Genomic DNA, 21,866 nt, shown 5'->3' on the forward strand with positions numbered 1-21,866 from the left:
AAAAGTGAAACTTGTATAATGTATACATTCATTCCACACAGACTGATACATTTCAAGTGTTTATTTCTTTTACTTTTGATGATTAGAACTGACAACTAATGAAAACCCCAAATTCAGTATCTCAGAAAATTTGAATATTGTGACAAGGTTCAATATTGAAGACACCTGGTGTCACACTCTAATCAGCTAATTAACTCAAAACACCTGCAAAGGCCTTTAAATGGTCCCTCAGTCTAGTTCTGTAGGCTACACAATCATGGGGAAGACTGCTGACTTGACAGCTGTCCAAAAGACGCCCATTGACACCTTGCACAAGGAGGGCAAGACACAAAAGTTCATTGCTAAAGAGGCTGGCTGTTCACAGAGCTCTGTGTCCAAGCACATTAATAGAGAGGCGAAGGGAAGGAAAAGATGTGGTAGAAAAAGGTGTACAAGCAATATGGATAACCGCACCCTGGAGAGGATTGTGAAACAAAATCCATTCAAAAATGTGGGGGAGATTCACAAAGAGTGGACTGCAGCTGGAGTCAGTGCTTCAAGAACCACCACGCACAGACGTATGCAAGACATGGGTTTCAGCTGTCGCATTCCTTGTGTCAAGCCACTCTTGAACAAGACACAGTGTCAGAAGCGTCTCGCCTGGGCTAAAGACAAAAAGGACTGGGCTGCTGCTGAGTGGTCCAAAGTTATGTTCTCTGATGAAAGTACATTTTGCATTTCCTTTGGAAATCAAGGTCCCAGAGTCTGGAGGAAGAGAGGAGAGGCACAGAATCCACATTGCTTGAAGTCCAGTGTGAAGTTTCCACAGTCAGTGATGGTTTGGGGTGCCATGTCATCTGCTGGTGTTGGTCCACTGTGTTTTCTGAGGTCCAAGGTCAACGCAGCCATCTACCAGGAAGTTTTAGAGCACTTTATGCTTCCTGCTGCTGACCAACTTTATGGAGATGCAGATTTCATTTTCCAACAGGATTTGGCACCTGCACACAGTGCCAAAGCTACCAGTACCTGGTTTAAGGACCATGGTATCCCTGTTCTTAATTGGCCAGCAAACTCGCCTGACCTTAACCCTATAGAAAATTGATGGGGTATTGTGAAGAGGATGATGCGATGCGACAGACCCAACAATGCAGAAGAGCTGAAGGCCACTATCAGAGCAACCTGGGCTCTCATAACACCTGAGCAGTGCCACAAACTGATCGATCCATGCCACGCCACATTGCTGCAGTAATTTAGGCAAAAGGAGCCCCAACTAAGTATTGAGTGCTGTACATGCTCATACTTTTCATGTTCATACTTTTCAGTTGGCCAACATTTCTAAAAATCCTTTTTTGTATTGGTCTTAAGTAATATTCTAATTTTCGGAGATACTGAATTTGGGACTTTCATTAGTTGTCAGTTATAATCATCACAATTAAAAGAAATGAACATTTGAAATATATCACTGTGTGTGATGAATGAATATAATATACAAATTTCACTTTTTGAATGGAATTACTGACATAAATCAACTTTCATGATATTCTAATTACATGACCAGCACATGTATGTATGTATGTATGTATGTATGTGTATATATATATAGTGCAGTTATTAGTTGTTAAAAAAATTGTGAAACACTGACAGCCGATAATTACCCATCTGAATTTATAACATGACACTGCAGATGACACTGCGGAGAGATTTGTTGATGTATTGGTGTTTTTGTGGCTCTCTGGAGCTCTGTGGCCGCTTTTGCCTGGAGAAGGCAGCAGTGTCTGCGTCTGCAGGGACCACCAGAGACTGAGAATCTGCGAATATGTAGGATATTACTACAGATATTCTTGTAATCTTATGTTTCAACATCTGCTGTATTGGTGTATTATGTATTATCAGCTAGAGCGTGCAGCGCGTGCGTCACGCCACTGTATACAGAACGTTATCGTTCAGCAGTGTAGATGCTCATACTGTTATAGTTAGTTATACCGTATAGTTATGGTTATAGTTATCATTCTTGGTGTGAATGGGCCTGAACCCAATGAACCATTATTTTACCACTAAATGAGTGTTTTAAAACACACCTTAAACTCCCTTCATGTTTCCGTCTTGCCTCTATGACTAGCTGGCACTGTTAAGCTTGCTGTCCCCCCCACCCAACCTCTATAAGTGTATTTTGTCTTCCCTGGCTTCCCCCTATGTTGCAGTTACAATTTTACCAATTTCCCATATTGAACTGTTGCTTTCATGTTCTGAATTGCTTAGTTTAACCTCCAAACATTTGCTTGCTCCTGAACCTGCTCTGCCCATTACTGTCTCACTGCTTTCGTGTCCTATGAAGAATCCAACCCATATTCTGACTGCTAAGACGTGGGTTGCAGCTTCACTAAACGGAACCACACCTCTGAAAACAATCATTCATAAAGTCCACAAAATGTACTACAACTTGATGGGCATGACTACTGCATAATACGTGCAACAGAAATAATGTGGCCTTTAAAAACATCTGCTCCTAGTTCCTGGTATACATGGTACACAAAGGCCAATGGTGGCGTCGCCCTGCTCTGTCAGCCAATACATCTCCAACAGGAAGTTATTCTTTGTTGTTTCCTAAACAAACCAGAGCCAAATTCCTTTCTAAAATGTCCTTGACGCAACAAAACAAACCGGTAAGGACTGGCAGCCAGGTTTTAGGAAACAGTGCTCGATAGTGGGTGGCTGACCCTTGCTGATCTCTCAATCATCATCCCACCAGGTCCTGTGGTTATTTTTAAGTGTGGGATATTCATGGCCCAGGATGGGGCAATGGCTGCTCCCATCCTGCCTTTCAAAAAGGGCGGAAGCAAGTTGGAAACACATGCTGCTTTCCTGCTGTTAGAAGAAGGGTTTATTTACTGTGCAAAGAAATTTCTATGACATAAAAAAATAAATAATACAATAACTCTTTGGGATTTATGAGTCCCATGGGATAAAAAAAAAAAAACCTAAACCCGTTATGGCATTGAATTCTGAAGTTCTATCTGAGCTCAAGGAAGCTTTCAATTCACTAAAACGATCCAGAGAAATAAAAAAAAAATAATAAAAAATAAAATTTCACACAAATGTGTGTATATAGTACTATAAACTGTATTTCGGTAACAAAAAAACAAACATTTGTATGGACCATTTAGAGTTTTAAGTTTATGTTACAATCAGTGAGATAAAGTCTTAACAAGATGAGTGGATAATTACACCCAATGCCCGAGGTATCTCATGAGCGCTAAAAATACCTCTTCCTAAAAACAGTATGACTTTTTTGTGTAACAATTATAATAGCCCAGTTTCAAAGGTAGGTGTTAGGACTTCCTCTAAAAACTGCTACTTCGATTTCTTCTTAAATGTGATCAAAAAGGTTTCTTTTTCACACCAACATTGAAAATGAAAATTGTTTTATAGCCTCTACAATTTAGAGATAAGTTTGTCACCACCTAAAAAATTACATATGTACTCGCAAAGCAGTGCACACCTGCAGATTGTTTCTAACTTGCATTGTACATAAAGCAAATCTGCTTTTTTTTGTGATGCTCCTATTGTTAGCACAAATCAGAAATTTGTTTTCACTTTCCTCTCTCTACAGAGTGGACAAAGCTCAGGTTAATCACACCGTCACCGTCCTTGCTGCTGGTACAGACAATAATGTCTTGGTCATTGTTTTAGTGACAGGGGCATCAACAGAGGTACTTCCTAATCAATATGCCAACCTGCAGTCCTGCTCTTTCTCTAGAAAATAATAAAATGGCTGTCAGACATTGGAGCAACTTGTCAAACTATATTTATATAAAAAAAGTCCTATTTAAATAGGTTAAAAATGTAACAACACCTGTTAATATATAAAATGTAGAATGCATTCTACACTTTACATTTGACAAGTTATTATAATTTAAAACTGTTTTACATAACTAGCCTAGCTGCTACACACCTATTTGAAATGAGGTAGCACACCAGAGTGCATAAAACTGGCACAGCTATGGAAATACTCCTTCACCATAAGTGTGCCCTTGTTTTGAAAATGTTGCATGCATATTTCCAAAACAAATGGAACTGTTCACACCAGAAATTAATCACAGCTCAAGGCGCACCATGGTCAATAATTTGTGTTTTCCCACTTCGTACACTCACCAAAGGGTCTTTTTGAACTTTGAAGCCATTTGGCAATGTCTAGCAGTTATTTATTCAAAGCCAAGAAGGCTGACCAACAGTGGTAAAAGAGCTACCCTGTAATTAAGTTGCAAGCTGGGTTGAACCATTTTAACTCTGATCAAAGATGAAAATCCTAAAATCAGGCTCCAGGTCATGTGTGATTTAAAAACAAATGTACCGAGGATGACATGTAACAGGAAACATTATTTAACAAATCGTTGGGATGCCTGTGCATGGATCACTGACAACAGAACACAAGCAACGTCAACTGCTATGCTGCAGCTAAAAATAAAAGACAACATGAACCATGATATATAGTAACTGTCTGAAAACAGTAAAGGACTGGTTTCGTCTCAACCCTAAAGGCAAGAAAGGAAAAAACAGAAAGGAGACTGGGAATGATAACGATCACAACTCTCAGCCAATATCATATGGCTGAAAAGATGAGGAGGTTGCTGATGAGTCACAGCTGGTGAGTGGAGACAAACATGTATCAGGCCTGTGGTAACAGGAAAAAGGTAAGCCCCAAGCAGTGACACAGTACGGAAACCCAGGAGACGAAGGATCCAAAAGAAGGAACAAAACATCCTCAAAACAACTCTCAGCCTCTCAGGTGTCAAATACGGCCTTCAGCAAAAGACTGATAAATGTAGCAAGCAAAATGATACAGAGACACTTTCTGAAAGTTAGCTTTTCATTTTTATAACCTTTAAACCCATAACCTTGTTCATAACACGAGTCATTCAATTACAAAAATGTGAAATGTAATGTAATCAGAATAGAGAGTACGGCTTGCCTGGGTAGCTCACCGTGGTAGAGCGTGCGCCCCATGTACAGAGGCTCTGTCCTTGCCACAGCGGCTGCAGGTTCGGTTCCGACCTGCGTCCCTTTGCTGCATGTCATTCCCCCTCTCTCTCCCCTTTTGTGTCTAAGCTGTCCTATCAAATAAAGTACATCAACTACAATCTGCAATACCTAATTTTTTTTAAATTATTGCAGAAATGTAATGTAGGCCACGTTACTGAGATAACAATCATGAATTTCAATTCAAATCAAGAATCAATCAATCAATCAATCAATCAATCATTTAGTTCCTTTTTGTTCAACCAGTCCTGCATGGAGGTGCTGCTGCAGCATCCATGTTGTTTCAGGTTTTAGGTAGTGTGCAACCAAGTTACTTTTCAAATTTAGCATGAACCAGCCTTGAGACTGATGTGGCCAGGGCCTGGGGAGCAAATCAGTGGAACGGCCATTTTCCACTCCATTAATAACAAAATGAGGTGACCACGAAGTGCCTAATACGATCACTTACACCCTTAATGGTTAAGGCATTCTGCAAAGACAGGGTCCAAAGAGCAGTAGCTATGGTAACCACAGCACATGGTCACTAATGTCCCATGGCACCTGCTCTTACCAAGAACTTAACCAAAAGCTAACTGCAGTATTGCACTGATCTAGCATGGTCTGGTATAAGCTGCATTTTGTGTTAGAAATGTATACATAAAGGAGATAATCTATGGAATATTTGTTCAAGGCAAGGCAGCTTTATTAGTACAGCACATTTCAGCAACAGGGCAATTCAAAGTGCTTTACATAAAACATTAAAGAGCAGTTAAAAACAATAAAAAAGTATAAAAACAGATAAAAATACGAGATTTTAGGACACTAGTAAGGGACAATTTATAAACGGTCGCTCTATACACGTAATCCAGCCGCAATCCTCGCCGTTCCCAGAACAGGCCGGTCGCCCCGGTCTCACTTTTAAATTCTCTTTATATGCTTATAGATTGTCATACAATTCCAATTTTCAACAATGTAACTTCAGTAACAAATTAAAAACAGATAAAATACGAGAATTAAAGTTACAGTGCAGTAAGAAATTAACAATTATTTAAAGAAAGGCAGCATCAAAAAGAAAGGTCTCGATTCAAAAGACCTGAGAGTTGGGGTGGAACTGCAGTTTTCTAGGAGTTCAAACTTAAGTGTGCCATACAGATTTAGTTTTTAATACAGAGCCGGTTCAGAGCTAGAGTCAATAAGCTTAAACGGCAAAGCATACTGTAAATCTGATGTGTAATGACTGATGAGTAAATTATCAGGCCAGTGTACAGAAACAGGAAAAGCTTTTCTTGATTTTTCCCAGTGGCATAGCTCTTGCTCTGCCGTCAAGAACTGAATATCTAATTGGGCCTGTACGATATTCGGACAATCTGCGATAACATTGTGATGACGACGATATGACTTGCGATAAATAAACAAATATTAAAGTGTGCATTAGCTATACATTTCCTATGTAAACCTGGTTGTCTTTAAATTCAGAACCGGATTAGAAATTAATATTTTAAATATAACTAGGCTAAATGTTGTTTGTAGAGCAGCAACAGTAGTGTAAACAACAGCAACGTCACTATTAAACTCTAATATCTCACTGGAAACAATCTAAAATGTCAATAACAAAAATGATATATATATATATATATATATAAAAAAATGTAAAATACCTTTTTCCCCATCTGGTGGTTGTTTTTGTCATTCAACAGCAATTTACTAGTGAAATAAGTTATTGTTATAAGGTATAGTTATTACATTATTATTAAATCATTTAATTTTGACCATATGGCCTTAGCAATAAACAAGCCGTTCTTTAATGTCGCCAACTGTTGTTTAGTACCCTTCTTTTTTTTAACTTTCTTAAAAAGTATCAGGCCCGTTCAGTCAAAAACCCAAACGATACCCAAACCTAATAATCATCCTTCAAAATCTTCAATATCTTGAGAATTGATCCTTTACAATGACTTAAAAGGAGCAGTGTGTAGGATTTAGGGGGATCTATTGGCAGAAATAGAAACAAAAAATCATAATTATTTTATTATTAGTGTAAACTACAAATCGTTGTGTTTTCGTTAGAATTAGCCCTTGATATCTACATAGGGAGCGGGCGTTCTTCCACATAGCCCTCCATGTTGCACCGCCATGTTTGTATAGTGGCCCAGAACGGACCAACCAAACACTGGCTCTAGAGAGGACCTTTCGCATTTACGTTACCTGAAGGCCACCATATGTTCTCTACACACTTGGTAAGGGGTGAAGCAAGGGGTATTCAGTTGGTTGTAATGTGCAACCTCACTACTAGATGCCACTAAATCCTGCACACTAGTCCTTTAAACCATCTTGTGTTTTTTCAACATATTCAATACAAGTCATGAACAGTATTGCTATAGGCTGTGCTCGCCATGGATCATAGCTGTACACACACACATAAATAGAAAGTGTTGAATGTATCTGCCAAACTGATTCACATAAAGACAACAGAGAACTTAATTAGAGGAACAGTAAAGATAATACCCATCTTCTATATTTCCACTCATTTCATTCATGTGTGGCTGAAAAGACGAGTCCTGGATGAGATACAATATTAAATGGGCATCATGGGCATTAACATTCCTACTCAAAATAAGCCTCGCTGTTTGATGTTTATTGAGGAAGCTTCACCAGCTAGTCAGGGAATAACAGGGGACCTAAAAATTACGCAACATGAGTCATCAGCTGTGGTTAAAGGTGCCCTGATTGCGAAGATCCAGGACTTAGCCAAAAAATTGGAACATCGACAACTTCTCAGTCCCTCCCCCCTTTCCACTAAAGCCCAAAACTCCTAAGCCCCCCCCCCCCCACAAGGGAGAATGAATGTATGTGCCTGAGCAGGGATGGACACGCAGTTAGTCACCCCCCCCGGCCCTGATTGGTGCATCTGAACAGGGAGCAGTGGATTTTTGCAAATCGCACTACAGGCTGTAGGTGGTGCCAGAGGAGCCAGATTTATTTTCAATTACCTGCTTCACGTAGTTCTACTCGAACACAGGGTCAATTTCAGCAAATATGACAGAAAGTTAGTTGTATAAGTCTTACCTTCTGCACCTTTAATATACAACGATTTAAAAACATAGTACAAAAAAATAAACATGGTATCTATTCATTTTTAAGGCCATTAACGGAATGCTCCCTCCTTACATTGCTGCACTGTTAGAGTGGAACTCCGGCCCTTATCACACATGATCCTGAACAACCTGCTCCTACTTAAGAGGCTTCAACAATCATTTACTGTACATTACATTTTCTTCCGACATATGGGCAATGTAGAGCAATGGTGTTAAATAGTCCTGTTTCTGGTTTCAATTGCTTTTAGTAATTTAAATGTTCTTGATTTTATCTTGATCCTTTTTTTTATAATTATATATTGTTGCATATCTTAGTTTCTACTCCAGTCACTGTTTTTTTTTTTTACAATTTCTGCACTGTTTGTGTATTGTGTTCTAAATTGTATTGTGTATTTACTTTCTTCCTTTAATAAAACATTTTTTAATCTTGACTACATTGAAAATGAGGGCTTGCCCTCAATTGTACCTCCGGTAACTAAATAAAGGTTGAAGATGATAAAGGCAACAATTTGCCGTAAGTTAAATTTGTCTTACTCAAAATGATTACAGTACAGTAGCCTAGCGTGCACACTGATCAACGTTGAGTGTACATTTTAGGGATGGAACGGTACACAGAAGTCACGGTTCGGTTCAGACATCTCGGTTCGGTACAATGGAGGGAAAAGCAAAACAAAAATGCAGAAGGCAATTTTTTTTTTATTGTGCATGTCTCAGGCTGTCCACTGAGCTAGCTGTAACAGCTTGAAGTGTATAAAGTAAGATGTAAACAGTAAACAATAAGTACCCTGCATCATCTCCAGACTCCATCTGTAACTTGTAAACAAAATAAGACAATCAGCTAGTAGTGTGATATGGGAGACAAGCGCTGCTCTCATATGTGAATGCACAGAGCAGGGATGTTAAAAGAGCAGCTTCGGTTACACAGAGCAGTTGATGAGTTTTGGTGTTAGCTTCACATGCTAACGGTGAAGCTAACGGCGGAGTTACAGCTAATACCGGAGCAAACAGCGAAGCAAACGGGCCTGGAGGCCATTTGTGGTCGAGGCGAGAAGGGATAGCCTACAGCTACGTCCATGTTTGGTTGTATATGGAAGGGACTAGTTTGCTTCGTGTGGACTCACTGGACCGACTGACTCGACATGTAGGCGGAGCTGGAGCTCAAGAAGAGCTAAGGGCAGGGCTACAGATTAGGTGTCCCTAAAGAACCGCGTGTCTAACAGTAGTTCCACATTACGTTAATTAATTTGCACGCAAGTTTTATTTATTTTTATACCATGTATTCTCCGTGTAAATTCATGAACCGAACCGAGACACCCGTACCGTTTCGGTTCAATACGAATACATGTACCGTTCCACCCCTAGTACATTTAAGATAATTATCATCAAATATATTATACTGCAGTGTTATTGATGAACATTCATTTTTAACCACTCTTACGCAAGTATCATTGCAATAACAAAACAAAAATAAGTTTAACACTACTTCCACCATGGCCTCTGTGGCATAATATTCCAGGATCCATTCATAACTGCACTGTACTTAAGGCTGCCTGAACTACAACCATTGACCAAGCCAGTTGCTAGGAGCTGCAGGATAAAAGGGACCATAAGCTATCTTTGAGTAAAAGGCTGTTTCTCTGAGAATAGAAACAAAGACAGCTTGTAGGTTTAACTTAAATCTCACAGTACTGACGTCCACCTGTTCCAGCTTAATATTATGTTAACACCCAATCAAATAAAACAGAGCACACTCTTCTTCCAGTGAACAAGCAACAGTGAAGCACTGTTGTTTGGTCCATATCTGTTTCAAAACACAAGTAAAGCTTAACCCATGGTGAAACTAACAATATTCAATTCAACACACGCAAAAGCACACCACATCCCTGCCTTCTCTAACAAACAGATAGCCGCATGTATGCATTTCCTTACCGTGTAAAGCCCAATCCTGCACAAGGCAAGGGAGAGCTGCATGTGCTCCGACATTGTGCTCAGCAACCAGCGTAACCCCCGGCAACAAACACGCCAAGCCTCTGTAGTAAATGAATGGATGGAGGAGGATCAGGAGTAGCTGAGCACAACATTGTCAACAACATGAGTCCAGCCCTTCAATGTCTCACTGTCGGCAGCCCATATCCACAAGCCTTTTCCTTTCAAATCTGAGCTTTGCAGAGGGGTTTTGTGAGCGGCGAGGTGAGCATGATTGAAGGTTGTCTTGTATTTACTCCCTGTATCCATTGATAGAAAGATAAAACACTATTGCCACACGGATCAGCAGACAGACACAAGCTTGAGATTAGTTTGTGGGGATCTTTCTCTACACAGAGATTAAGGGCTCAGTGACAACTAGGGATCCAGAATGAGACTACAAATTGGATTAGTCACCATTACCCACCCACACACTATGCCCATACTGTACGGATAGCTTCGTGAAGTATGAAAACCATTGCTTTCAGCATAGAGGAGGATGAAGGGATCGACCACTGGAGCTTACAGCGGTCGTGGAGATTTCAATAACTGTTGTGGGACGCTTTGTCAGTAGTCTGTTCAGGGAGAACTGTGGGTCGTGTTTAAACTGCTTGTTTTGGTATAGTAATCGTTGCTGCAACCACCTGCTGACTATCGCAGTTATAATATAGAGTACTCAACTGTAATGCAATAACGGTATGTGATAACTAATGACACCATCAACAGGTAGCCTAGAATTCAAATTGATGATTTTTTCTGCAAACCATACTACTGCATGCAACATAGAATTCCATTTGAACTGCCTATAAGCAAACTAATTCATGTTTGGATTCCACCTAACGTGATATTGCAGTAATTCAAAGTTTGAAAGCATGATGAGTGTTTCAAGTCATCTGCTGACGAATTCAAGATTCCTTTTAGATTATTTAAAGAAGCCAAAAACTACCTACTGTCCAACCAGTTGTCACTCAAACCACAACATATAGGTTTACATTCAATATTATTTTTTTTGGTCATTTGGATTGTCTATGCTCTCCGATTTTTATTAGTTTTTATTAGGGGGAGATTTTCCTTATCCAAAGCGGAGGTCTAAGGACACAGGGTGTCGTATGCTGTATGTACTGTAAAGCCCCTTAAGGCAAATTTGTGATTTGTGATATTGGGCTTCATAAATAATGAACTGACTTGACAACGTGTTCTTGTTTTTCATCTGGTTTAAAACCTAAGCATTGGGGCAACTTGATGTCTCATTTGCTGAGGACCAGTATCACGTAATTAAGACTTCCTGGGTTAAAATCCAGCTTTTGTCACATATTGCTTTCTCTCTCCATGCCATTGAAAGAAAAAAAAACTTAGCAGAAGAAATAAAAGCCTTTCCAAACCTCATCCAACAAAGTGCATGCCATACACAGTACAGTTTGTACAGTAGATATCTTCTTTTGTAATGCAACACCTCATGTAACAAGTCAGTATATAATAGCCTAGTTTGACAGTAGTTTATTCAGTCTGACTGGAGTAATATATATATATATATATATCCTTCCTATGAAAGGTTTGAGTCACTGATAAAGCTGATTATCAAACTGCATTTGTTTATGGCTTTAATGGGCCCATCCCATAAATCTTCAAATACAAAAAAGAGCAGAATCATAAACCAATGACAATAAAACCCTTCTCCTATCCATGTCCTTCGCATTTGTTTTTCTAGTCAGGAAAAGCAATGAGAGTGGTTATGGCCCGAGAGAATGTAAAGGAAATGAAATGCAATTAAAAATAATAATAAAATATGAAAACCTGTGCCTCTTTACTAGCAATCTCCACAGACACAGGGGAATCACTACAATGTTAGTCAGCAGGCAGAAAAACCTGGCTGACATGCTGCTGTCAGGTTAAGATCAGGGAAGGGGCTTCAGGAATGCTGTTGAGCTCACACTGGTATTTCACAGTATAGTTGGAGGCTTTGCACTTTGAATAAAAGGGCAAGTTTATAGGAACTGTGGCCAGCTTGACCAAAGTTTAGGTTAAATCAATTCACATCCATTCAAACTGAAACCTGAGTGAACCTGTTGTATTGTTAAACCTATCTTGCGAGACTTTTGGTGCTCTTATCTGCATACAATAGGTCATTTTTGTTTGCCTCGGGAAAAAGAGCTTGGCACGGACAGCACCAGCAATGTGTGGAACACGGTCAGATAGGGGACAAAACTGAGCGGAAAAGTAACACCAGCCTTCTATCCGATAGGCTAACAAGCTGAATTCATATGCTGCCAAAAACCTCGCATCAACTCTATTTCCTCTGTGTTATGGCGGTGAGATGTCAGTCTGCTATAGCCTGCTGTGTACCCTTGGACAGGGGATCTGCTCTGAAATACAGTTGGTCAGCCAAAAACACATGCAGGCTTCTAAGACAATTTATTTTCATGGAGGTGTAAGCTTAGTGCTGACTGGATAAACCAAATGGTTGAGGCGCATACCACATAACTGCCCCAGGTCGGTTCCGGTCTGGGACCTTCATGTCGCTCTCTTTCCCTTTGTTTCCTGTCTGCCTCTGTACTGTCTGCTATCTAATAAAGGCCATAAAAATGGTATGGTAAAAATGTGTGCTGTTTGTTGCTGCAATTTTACTGCGGCGGAACAACAACACAAACATTCTCAAACTCCTGTAAGCTAGTAGCATGAATCCTAAAACGTTTTCCGTATAATGATAGCAATCATCAGAGGAGATCTCACATTTCAAATGATGGTTCTTCAATGAAACTCAAATTATTTTAGCTTACTTATCTTGAGAATGTGTCTTCTTCATTCCAAAACTGCAGATTAAAAGGCTTTACACTTGGTTGGCACTATGGACCAATTTTTACAGAATTTATTTTAAATGAAGAAGAGTACATACTCTAATTTTAATGTTCTACATTTTTTCCAACACTATCCAATATTGATATTATGTGTGAAAACAACACATATGCCTATTTATGCAAAATATATTAATCTTGCGAGTCCTGCCCAAATAAGAGCTCACAAAGAGACAATTAATTATTTTATATAAATATTGATTTCTGGGTAGATTATATAATTTATGGATTATGTTACTTGTTAAGTGAACAACACATGTTAATTAATAAGCATCATCAACCTTGTTATGTTGTAATGTCCTCAGGGCCAGCTAGTATTAATGTGCATATGAAGTCTGCTTTTCCAAAGGAAAGTGCAATTAAAATTCAATTGCTAGGTGTAGTCTTAGCATAATGTGGCTAAATTACATATCATCCAGAAGAAAAACGCTTCAGCCATTAGTCGGCATTTCCCCCTGTCACTACTGGTAAGAGTAAACCAAATGGGTTAGTGTTTTTGACATCATCCTAATTTAAAAGTATAATACCAAGACACAGATCCACCACTTCATAGCGAAATATGTCAAGCGTTTAGCAACAAAAATGCATCAAGTCAATCAAAACAAAATGCTGCATGCAATTGTTAAAATCAAGAGACAGAGATATAATTAGATAAATAAACAGTCTTTCTTACACACTTTTTCGCTCCTTGTGTTTATTCTTTCTGGGCCGGCCTATTAGCAGATGAGGCTCTTTGTTCAGTTAACTGTCACAACCATTATTTCCATATAGTTTAAGGTCAATGCCTGGCGGTTGCTGTCACTGAATCTTTGGCATGATCTAAATTCCACAAAAAACATACTGGTTGCTCTTCGCCAGACAAAATTAATCATTTTTTTTTTTTTTTCTAACAGAATTTGTTTATGCATATCTGGTTTCCTTTAGGGCAGAGCTACAAGAATGACCTGAATGTCAGTCCACCCGAGGGTTTAGTCACTTATGTTGCGGAAATAAATAGCTGATAATCTCTTCAAAAAAGGCAAATGTTGTGTAAGATTGAAGAAATGGCCTACAGACTGCATTTGCCTTCAGCAATTACTGAGCACAAATAACGCAATGGAATAGTTGTAGTATAAATATGACCATGCAAGTATAACAGTGTGTTAAGCAATATCAGGCAAAGTAAACCCTCAGGAGAAAAATGCATGCTGTAGGTTCTTGCATGGGTTTTTGAAATTAACAATACAGCCAATAGTTTGGTTCAACCAATAGTGTCCTCTTTTTGACATAACACATTGAATCTGTCCTGTCTGGTGAAGACAGCAACAAGTTAGGGTCCAAAAGTTGGCCACACGGTGCACTTGTAATTTTGTAAGGCTGTGTCATGGCAACAGCTAGCACCAAATTCCTCTGTCGGTGCTGCTGTTTTGTGTGGTCTTTTTTAACACTACGCTGACCATGCAGGAGTACAGTCCTTCAACATGCTCAAGCTCCCAGTTGAAACCCAATCCACCATAAACCAGATATCTGCTACAGTCATACCACAGTTATTACCCAGCAATGTGCAATATCTGTGTACTTCCATTCCTGTTCATCCCAAAAAACATTTTAGGTCAAACCTGATCTAAAACCTTACCCAAAAGCATGAACAGGACATATGACTAGCATCATTTATCAAGGGTTTAGTGACAGGTTTCAATAGATTTATAGGGAAGAGAGAGATGTAGTTTTGGCCTGGGTGTTGTGCCAGGTCTCCAGTGTTGCACAGCAGGAAAGGAGGCCCTGCGCCTATTGAGTGCCTGACCTCAGAGGACAGCCAAGCACTCAGCTCCAACAGTCTACAGAGTTACAGCTGTGCTTTCCACAGAAAACTGTTTGTCACAGACAATCTTTAATCCTTAGGTAAGTCAGCTAGAAAATGTTATTTCCCTAGGCAGTGTTAGCGGTTGTAGATTATTGCACTTTGCCAGGAGAAAAAGAAGAGAGCTTGAAGGTGACATCAATTTCTATTATTTCATGTCACAGGTGTGCTCCCTTCAAGAATAGCTCCTGTGTTTTCCTCTGTACCAATTACTTTCCAATAGCATGAAACTGAGATTACAGAATAACTCATGTAAACTATAACTGAGCCACTTTGGTCCCCTTTTGTTCCCCACAAGATGTGTTACTCCAAGGCCATAAGCCACAGACAAGTCAGACAATAGTTTACATTAGCCTAACTACAGCGTAACTGTTCTGGTACCAGTTGCCGGATACTTCTCAAATGAAGTAGAAGTTCAAAGTTCATTTTAGGTCCAAAATCTTGGGAGGCCATCATAAACAAGCGGATAACACTGGGTGGGAAAGTTCCTCTGCATTTCACACTGTCCCCCTGTTCCCCCAAGACAACAGCACAATATCTGTGTACTCTTAATTTCCTGTGGCTTTATAAATTCACAGAGAAAGCCTTCAGTTACAACTTCCTCTCTATTGTTGCACTTTTTCAGCAGCACCCATCCCACCTCTACATTATGGGCAAAGGCCCCTAAACCATCATCTTCGAGGCTAAAGCTGACAGTGGCCTGGACTTTAATCATTATTTTGGTCACACTGGTATTACAAATATGCAGGGGACTAATATCTCAAACTAGTGAAGGTCTCACTTACAATGGCCTTTTGACTCCAAATAGTCTAATACAACATAAAGTGCCGCTTTGTCCTCAGCAGCAACAAGGAGTTTTGTGAAAAATAAGAGCTTCATGCTACATACATAACGTTAGAGACATAATGTTACATAACTTAGCTAACACAGGACTTCAACGGTGTAAGTTAGCAAGTTGTCTGTTTCACATGTAAAAAGATGGGAGTCTGGGTCAACCAGTTATTTATTGTTCACATAACACTCATAGGCAAAAGCTGCAGGCGAGCCCTGAGACATTAGCACAACAAGAACCGATACTACACCTAGCCTAATAGTTGAGGGTCACATACCTGAGTGACACCACTATCTGATGATCAGGGACCCCGACTGGCAAGAAACCAAAGGTTAGTCTTTGATTGGAATACGCAATAACACCGCATTTAGATTAATTTACTTACCAGATAATCCATGTACTATCGCTGACCAGTCACAGCAGCACGAACTGGCTTTGTAGTAATCCCGTTTTGCTTCAATAAGTCCCAAATGTGATAGATTTGACCACAAGTCGCTTTGTATTCCCCGCCTTTCAGCAAACAAGCAAAATAAAAACCAGCCTTTGGTGGTTTTAAAAGCAAGATTTTCGCCGTTTTCTTCGCTAATAAGACACGTTTCAGCACAGAAACGACTGAGTTTGTTTGTATCGAGGAGGGCCGCGGGTTTCGTGTGCTTTTTTAGACTAACTAACCCCTCGTCCACCGGTTGACTTCCAGTTTTTATCACACAATATCAATTGAGTGTTTGGTTGAGGAAACTAGCGAAGCCTACAACGCGACGTCACGCACGTCGTCTTGCGCACGTAGCGTGGTCATGTGACCAAACACATGGTGGCTATTTTCATTCTGAGGAGGAACTGACTGCTGCTTAAACCTAAACAGTCTTTGTTGATATTGAGACAAACTTTTCTGCATTTCAACTAGGAATTCCATAGCAGCGGACATATGCATTTTTAATTGTATTTCAGAAGTAAGTTGTGAGTCTAATGTGTCAACGGTGATTATTATTAATAGTAGCCTAATAATACTCCCTCTCACATTACCCAGTAGATGAGAGGACTTTGTCTTCGTATAAGTGATGTATCACCAATGTCCAGATCTACAGGGTTAAATCATAAAACATAGCAGAGGTGTGGCAGTGGGGTTTTCAAGGGGAGAAGGCAGACTTTCTGGTAAACTGGCAGAATCGCTAATATGTAGGCTATAGGCCTGTATACAAATCATCCACTTCAAGTAAACTATAGGCTACATTTTTATAGTGTTAAATACATACTGTAAATATGTAAAACCTGTCAAATACATATGTATGTGTATAAGTATATGTTTATGCATGTGAATGGGTATATGTATATACACTTTTTTATATACATACTTATATCTGTACATAGTAGTCAAATGTTTATGTTTAGCTTTGTGTAGTTGTTTCCTAAATGAATTTACAGAAGTTTGAATTACAAAAATAATGTTATCATATTACCAAAAACAATTACATTATACACCACTAGATGGCTCGGTATTGAATCACAATTGCTTCTATTTTCCATTTTGAACAAATAAACCATCACCAAACTAAAGACTCTGACCTACACATTCATGCATTTGCAATTTCTCACAGTATTATTAAGCTTGAAGCAGCACAAAATGCAACAGCCTGTGACATAATACATTACACAATACATAATGAATGAAAGGGGATAGCACAGTCACAGTTCAAAGTCAAAGAAAGGTTCCTCTGAAGCACATTGGCCTGACACACAGATGTTACAGACAGAAGACCGAGGATAAAGAAAAGGATGTGTGTTTCTCAGATGAATACAAAACTTTGTGATGTATTAATGTGTATCAAGTGTCAGAACAGCATTTTTGTCATCCTAGTTTTTCTTATACTGTACACTTCCAGTATTCCAGCAGTGTTCTGCTGTTCTCAAAAGAGCTACATAAAAGAAATTGAACTTAAACTAAAGAGAGAGATATGACAGTACTTACAAACTTACATCACTCCCATTAACAGTCTGCACAGAAAAAAACATTTTGGACTTGAAAAGCCATCACACAAGATAGGACAAATTAACAGGATGGAAATTAGCAAGAATTATCTAGTGGGAAGCAAACACAGATACCAGACAAAACAATTATATTATATCATTCTGATTAGGGGAACAGTATAAATCTCTAGTCTGCAACTGTGATGCACGCTGCATACTGATGTAATTCCTGTTCCCTGGAGACTACACTCCTCTTCAATATTTCATTAGATGTGCTGGAAATCTCCCTGAACATAGTTAAGTAGAAGGTGAACTGGATGTCCTCTGCACAGGTATGGAGGATGTTGAGAAGACACAGGAAGACATTTACTTTAATATGCAGAATATTCAAGCATGTGTAAAAGGTATACAGCTGTAGTGTTGTCTTCGTCAGGACATCTGACCCAGTTAAATGTGAGAGGAGAGACCTCTGCTGGCCTCTAGTAAAATGCTATGATTGTTAAGTAAAACTGGTTTGCATTACATTCATTTAAAAGAGTGTTTTTATTACTCACATTTTTCTATACACACACATCATAAGCTATCTGGAGTTCAGTGTCAAGGACTGCTCAAGGCCATTTTGACAAGTGGACAGAAGGAGCTAGGGACCACCCATAACATTTATGGTCAATCTGCTTTACCACCTGTGCTACCGGTACCCCCGTGATTTACATTTTCATAAGTCCTGCACTGGCATATCATAGCATATCATTGTTCACATTTCAATTTCAATGCAATGTCTTTGCTTACTGAGGTAAAAATGTAACAGCAATAAGATTAGATGCATCATTAAAAGCTTTGAGCAATTTAAGAAACATTAGATTAGCATTCCCAATAATGATTATAACCAAACTTTAAAAACTGTCTTTATTCAGATTTTTACTGTTACCATTAGAATTATTTGTATCTAATGTGAAGAATTCAAATGCCTTCCCTATGAGAAAAACAAATAGCCACAAGGGGGCAGTATCTACTAGAGTAAATGGCACATCATTGAGCTGAGTGGTCATTAAAAATGAGTCCTAAAATACAAGTACAAACTCAGGTAATGTAACTTTTTAGCCTATATTTAAAAAAAGAACTTTCAGTTTAGTTTAGTTTCAGTGGGGTGCAAAAGCCCATGCAATGCATATAGTTCATTGGACATAAAACTCTTTATTTAAAGCAATGGTCATGAGTTAGTTAGTGGTTCTTTAAGGCAGGTTTTATAGACCATTAAAATAAATCTCTAAACTATTCAATGTAAATGATACAATTAAACATTATCAGTATAAAAATATGCTTTTATCCTTTAAAAGTACCCTGGCCAATGTCAGAGTCACCTTTACTCTGGAATCACCAGTTTATGATCTTTGAAGCTGTACATTCGAGTGGCATCACAGATTAGTTGATGGGGCAGACCCCTTTCTAATTTTAAGATATTGGCTACAGAACTAATATATAATACAACACAAACTCCAAAGTTTAGGGAAATACATGTTAAAAGTGTCTGTTGTTTCCTGCTGATTACAGGAAACAGTTAAAGATTTGATTAGCAATTGCTACAGTTGCAACTTCAGTGCATCTCATCAATAAACCATTCCACCTAAAAACAAACTTTCACACTGGAAAATGTTTTTAAATATTTAGATGGCCAGGAGACTTCTCCTGTCTTATCATTTTTCTATTGTGTTCATGTTTTATGTTTCTACGCTGCCTTGCTGCAAAAAGAATGTCCTCTAGTGGGACAATACAGATCTCAACTGAACTGCATTCTTATAAAATAATGATTTGCTTGGTATAACAAATTCACATCTACCAAACACAAGCAAGGGTTATTAATTATGAGTCATTTGTAGCTACACATATAGCTACACATATTTCTTTGCAGAGCTTTGTTGAGTCATTACAGGTTACTGGTAGAGACTGAGTGACTACAACAGATATTTAGCCATTCATGTCTAGGACAGAATATCTGCCTGCTTTAATGATCAACAGATGTATTTGTGTATTTTTAGATCAGTGATTTATATATCATTGATTACATACCATTGGACTGATATAGAGACATACAGTGAGCTGATCAGTCTTGAGCTAATAATGGTATGGGTGTTGAACCATCATGCTGGGAATGACAAAGGTTGGCAAGATCCTGACATCCAACCTTCTTTATCTATCTATAATCTTTAATTACTAAACCAGGTGGGGATTCTGGCTTCATGACTGGGAATAGGTATTGGCCTCAACTTTATAATACTGTCAAATTCCACAGTGCTTTATTTTTCTAGGATAAAATGTTTTATAAAAGAAGATATGTTTGGCTGCTCCGTTTGTGATTAATACTGTATACATAATACTATATTTTTAAAAACTGTTTTAACTGTTCTTTAATGTTTTATGTAAAGCACTTTGAATTGCCCTGTTGCTGAAATGTGCTATACAAATAAAGCTGCCTTGCCTATATGATACCCAGTTAAACAAGAAAATCAAAGCTGACTTCTTTTCCATACTTCAGTACACATTTGAGCCATGAAAGTGGAAATGGATCACTGGTTCCCAACAAGGCTGTAGCTACCACTGAGGACATGTAGAGTCAAGTCCTCTGTATCTTTTCTGGGAATTTTGGTTTTTTTAGCAGCCTAATGGGCACTTACATTCCACAATTAAAGTCTTGGACATTGTTTGGTTTTATAGACTGATTCTATCAAACTAAATTAAAGTAACAAATTATGCAGAAGAATAACCCCTTAACTGGTATATTTATGTTAATGCACCACTTTTAACAATTAGGTCATGTGTGAGGCATCAACATGTAAGCACCATTATCATGTTGTAGCTGGTCGAGGTGGACCTAATTTTGACTAGGCTACTTTATTTACGGTAGGGTAGTTTAAAGTGCCCATATTATGAAAAAAACACATTTTCTGGGATTTGGGCTGTTCTTTTGTGTCTCTGGTGCTTCCACACGCATACCAACTTTGAAAAAAATCCATCCATACTGTTTTGAGTGAGATACGGTTTCTGAATGTGTCCTGCCTTCAGTCTCTGGGTGAGCTGTTCAAAATCGGCACGGCTTGTGACATCACAAGCCGAAACGTGCTGGTTAACCGCAACCGTTAGCTCGTAGCGTTAGCATGCTAACGCTAACGCTAGCATGCTACCTCGTTCTCAATAGCAAAGCACTGCTACAACACACACAAGTTCACCATAATCTACAAAAGAACTACTTACATGTGCACCCTCATTTAGAAGTCTCCCAGCTAATCCTGCCTTGTAACTGACCGAAGTTGTAGAAACAGCCTTTCTTTTACTGTCTATGGAGCTAGCTAGCTGACATGATCTACATCTGAGCTACTGCGCATGTGCGAGTGCAATCAAAGATAGTACAGGAGAAGAAGAAGAAAAGAGGTCTCACTCTGTAGCTAAAACAGAGACCAGGTGAAAAGAGGAGCTGCAGCAGTGAGAGACAGCTGTGCAGTACAACAAAAAGATGGTGTTTTTTGAAAATTAAACCATGTAAACCTATTCTGGTACAACCTTAAAATACAATTATGAACCTGAAAATGAGCATAATATGGGCGCTTTAATCTATAGCTATGCATTGTATTTTATAGGCTCATTATAGGGTTTTTGGGCATACTCTTCATCTGAAAAGTACCTAGTAACTACTACTACTATATTTTGCCTCTGAAATGTATTTAAGTATTTAGTAGCATAAAATTGAAATTAAATTACAAGTTCAATGTTGTAAATGTATTAAGTTCCAACAAAAAAACACTTTATATCCAGTGGTGGAATGTAACTAAGTACATTTACTCAAGTACTGTATTTAAGTATAGTTTTGAGGTAGGCTATTTGAGGTGCATTTTGGAGGCAAATATTGTACTTTTTACTCCACTAAAAATGTGATGCACTCCACTCCATTACATTATATGTGATAGCTTCACTTACTAGTTACTTTAGCAGATTTTGATTAGTAATACAACATATAAATCAACTAATAAATTATGCTTTATTATTATAAGAGTCATATAATTAAGGGTACATGTCATGTCCATGTCTAAATTAAGATAACCAGCAGTATAAAAAGTAATTCAAATTAGCTCCACATTTACCAGCTGCAACATTAAAGTCATGTAGCCTACACATTAATGCATCAAGAATTACAATCCTATAATATAATATAGCCTATATTATTCTGAAATAGGCCATTCTGCATAATGAGTATTTTTACATTTTGGTACTTTAAGTATATTTTGATCTTTGTGCTTTTGTACTTAATTAAGTCACTTCTTGAATGCAGGACT

The 21,866-nt window shown here is 38.6% G+C and overlaps 1 protein-coding gene across 2 annotated transcripts in view; it reads right to left on the reverse strand.

Moving 5' to 3' along the window:
- arl15a (ADP-ribosylation factor-like 15a) overlaps positions 1-16,348 on the reverse strand; it is a 120,963-nt gene extending 104,615 nt beyond the window's left edge. Inside the window, exons 1-2 of one of the 2 annotated variants that reach the window (XM_078251185.1) lie at positions 15,962-16,348; positions 10,017-10,117 (exon numbers count right to left, since the gene is read on the reverse strand). In XM_078251185.1, the coding sequence (XP_078107311.1) occupies positions 10,017-10,070 (54 nt within the window). In that variant the 5' untranslated portion in view covers positions 10,071-10,117; positions 15,962-16,348. The remainder of the gene's footprint in view (positions 1-10,016; positions 10,118-15,961) is intronic. The other variant, XM_078251187.1, reaches the window with a different exon arrangement.
- Between the last annotated feature and the right edge of the window lie 5,518 nt (positions 16,349-21,866).

The sequence above is a fragment of the Sander vitreus genome, chromosome 5 (genome assembly GCF_031162955.1).
Source record: "Sander vitreus isolate 19-12246 chromosome 5, sanVit1, whole genome shotgun sequence".
Lineage (NCBI taxonomy): Eukaryota > Metazoa > Chordata > Actinopteri > Perciformes > Percidae > Sander > Sander vitreus.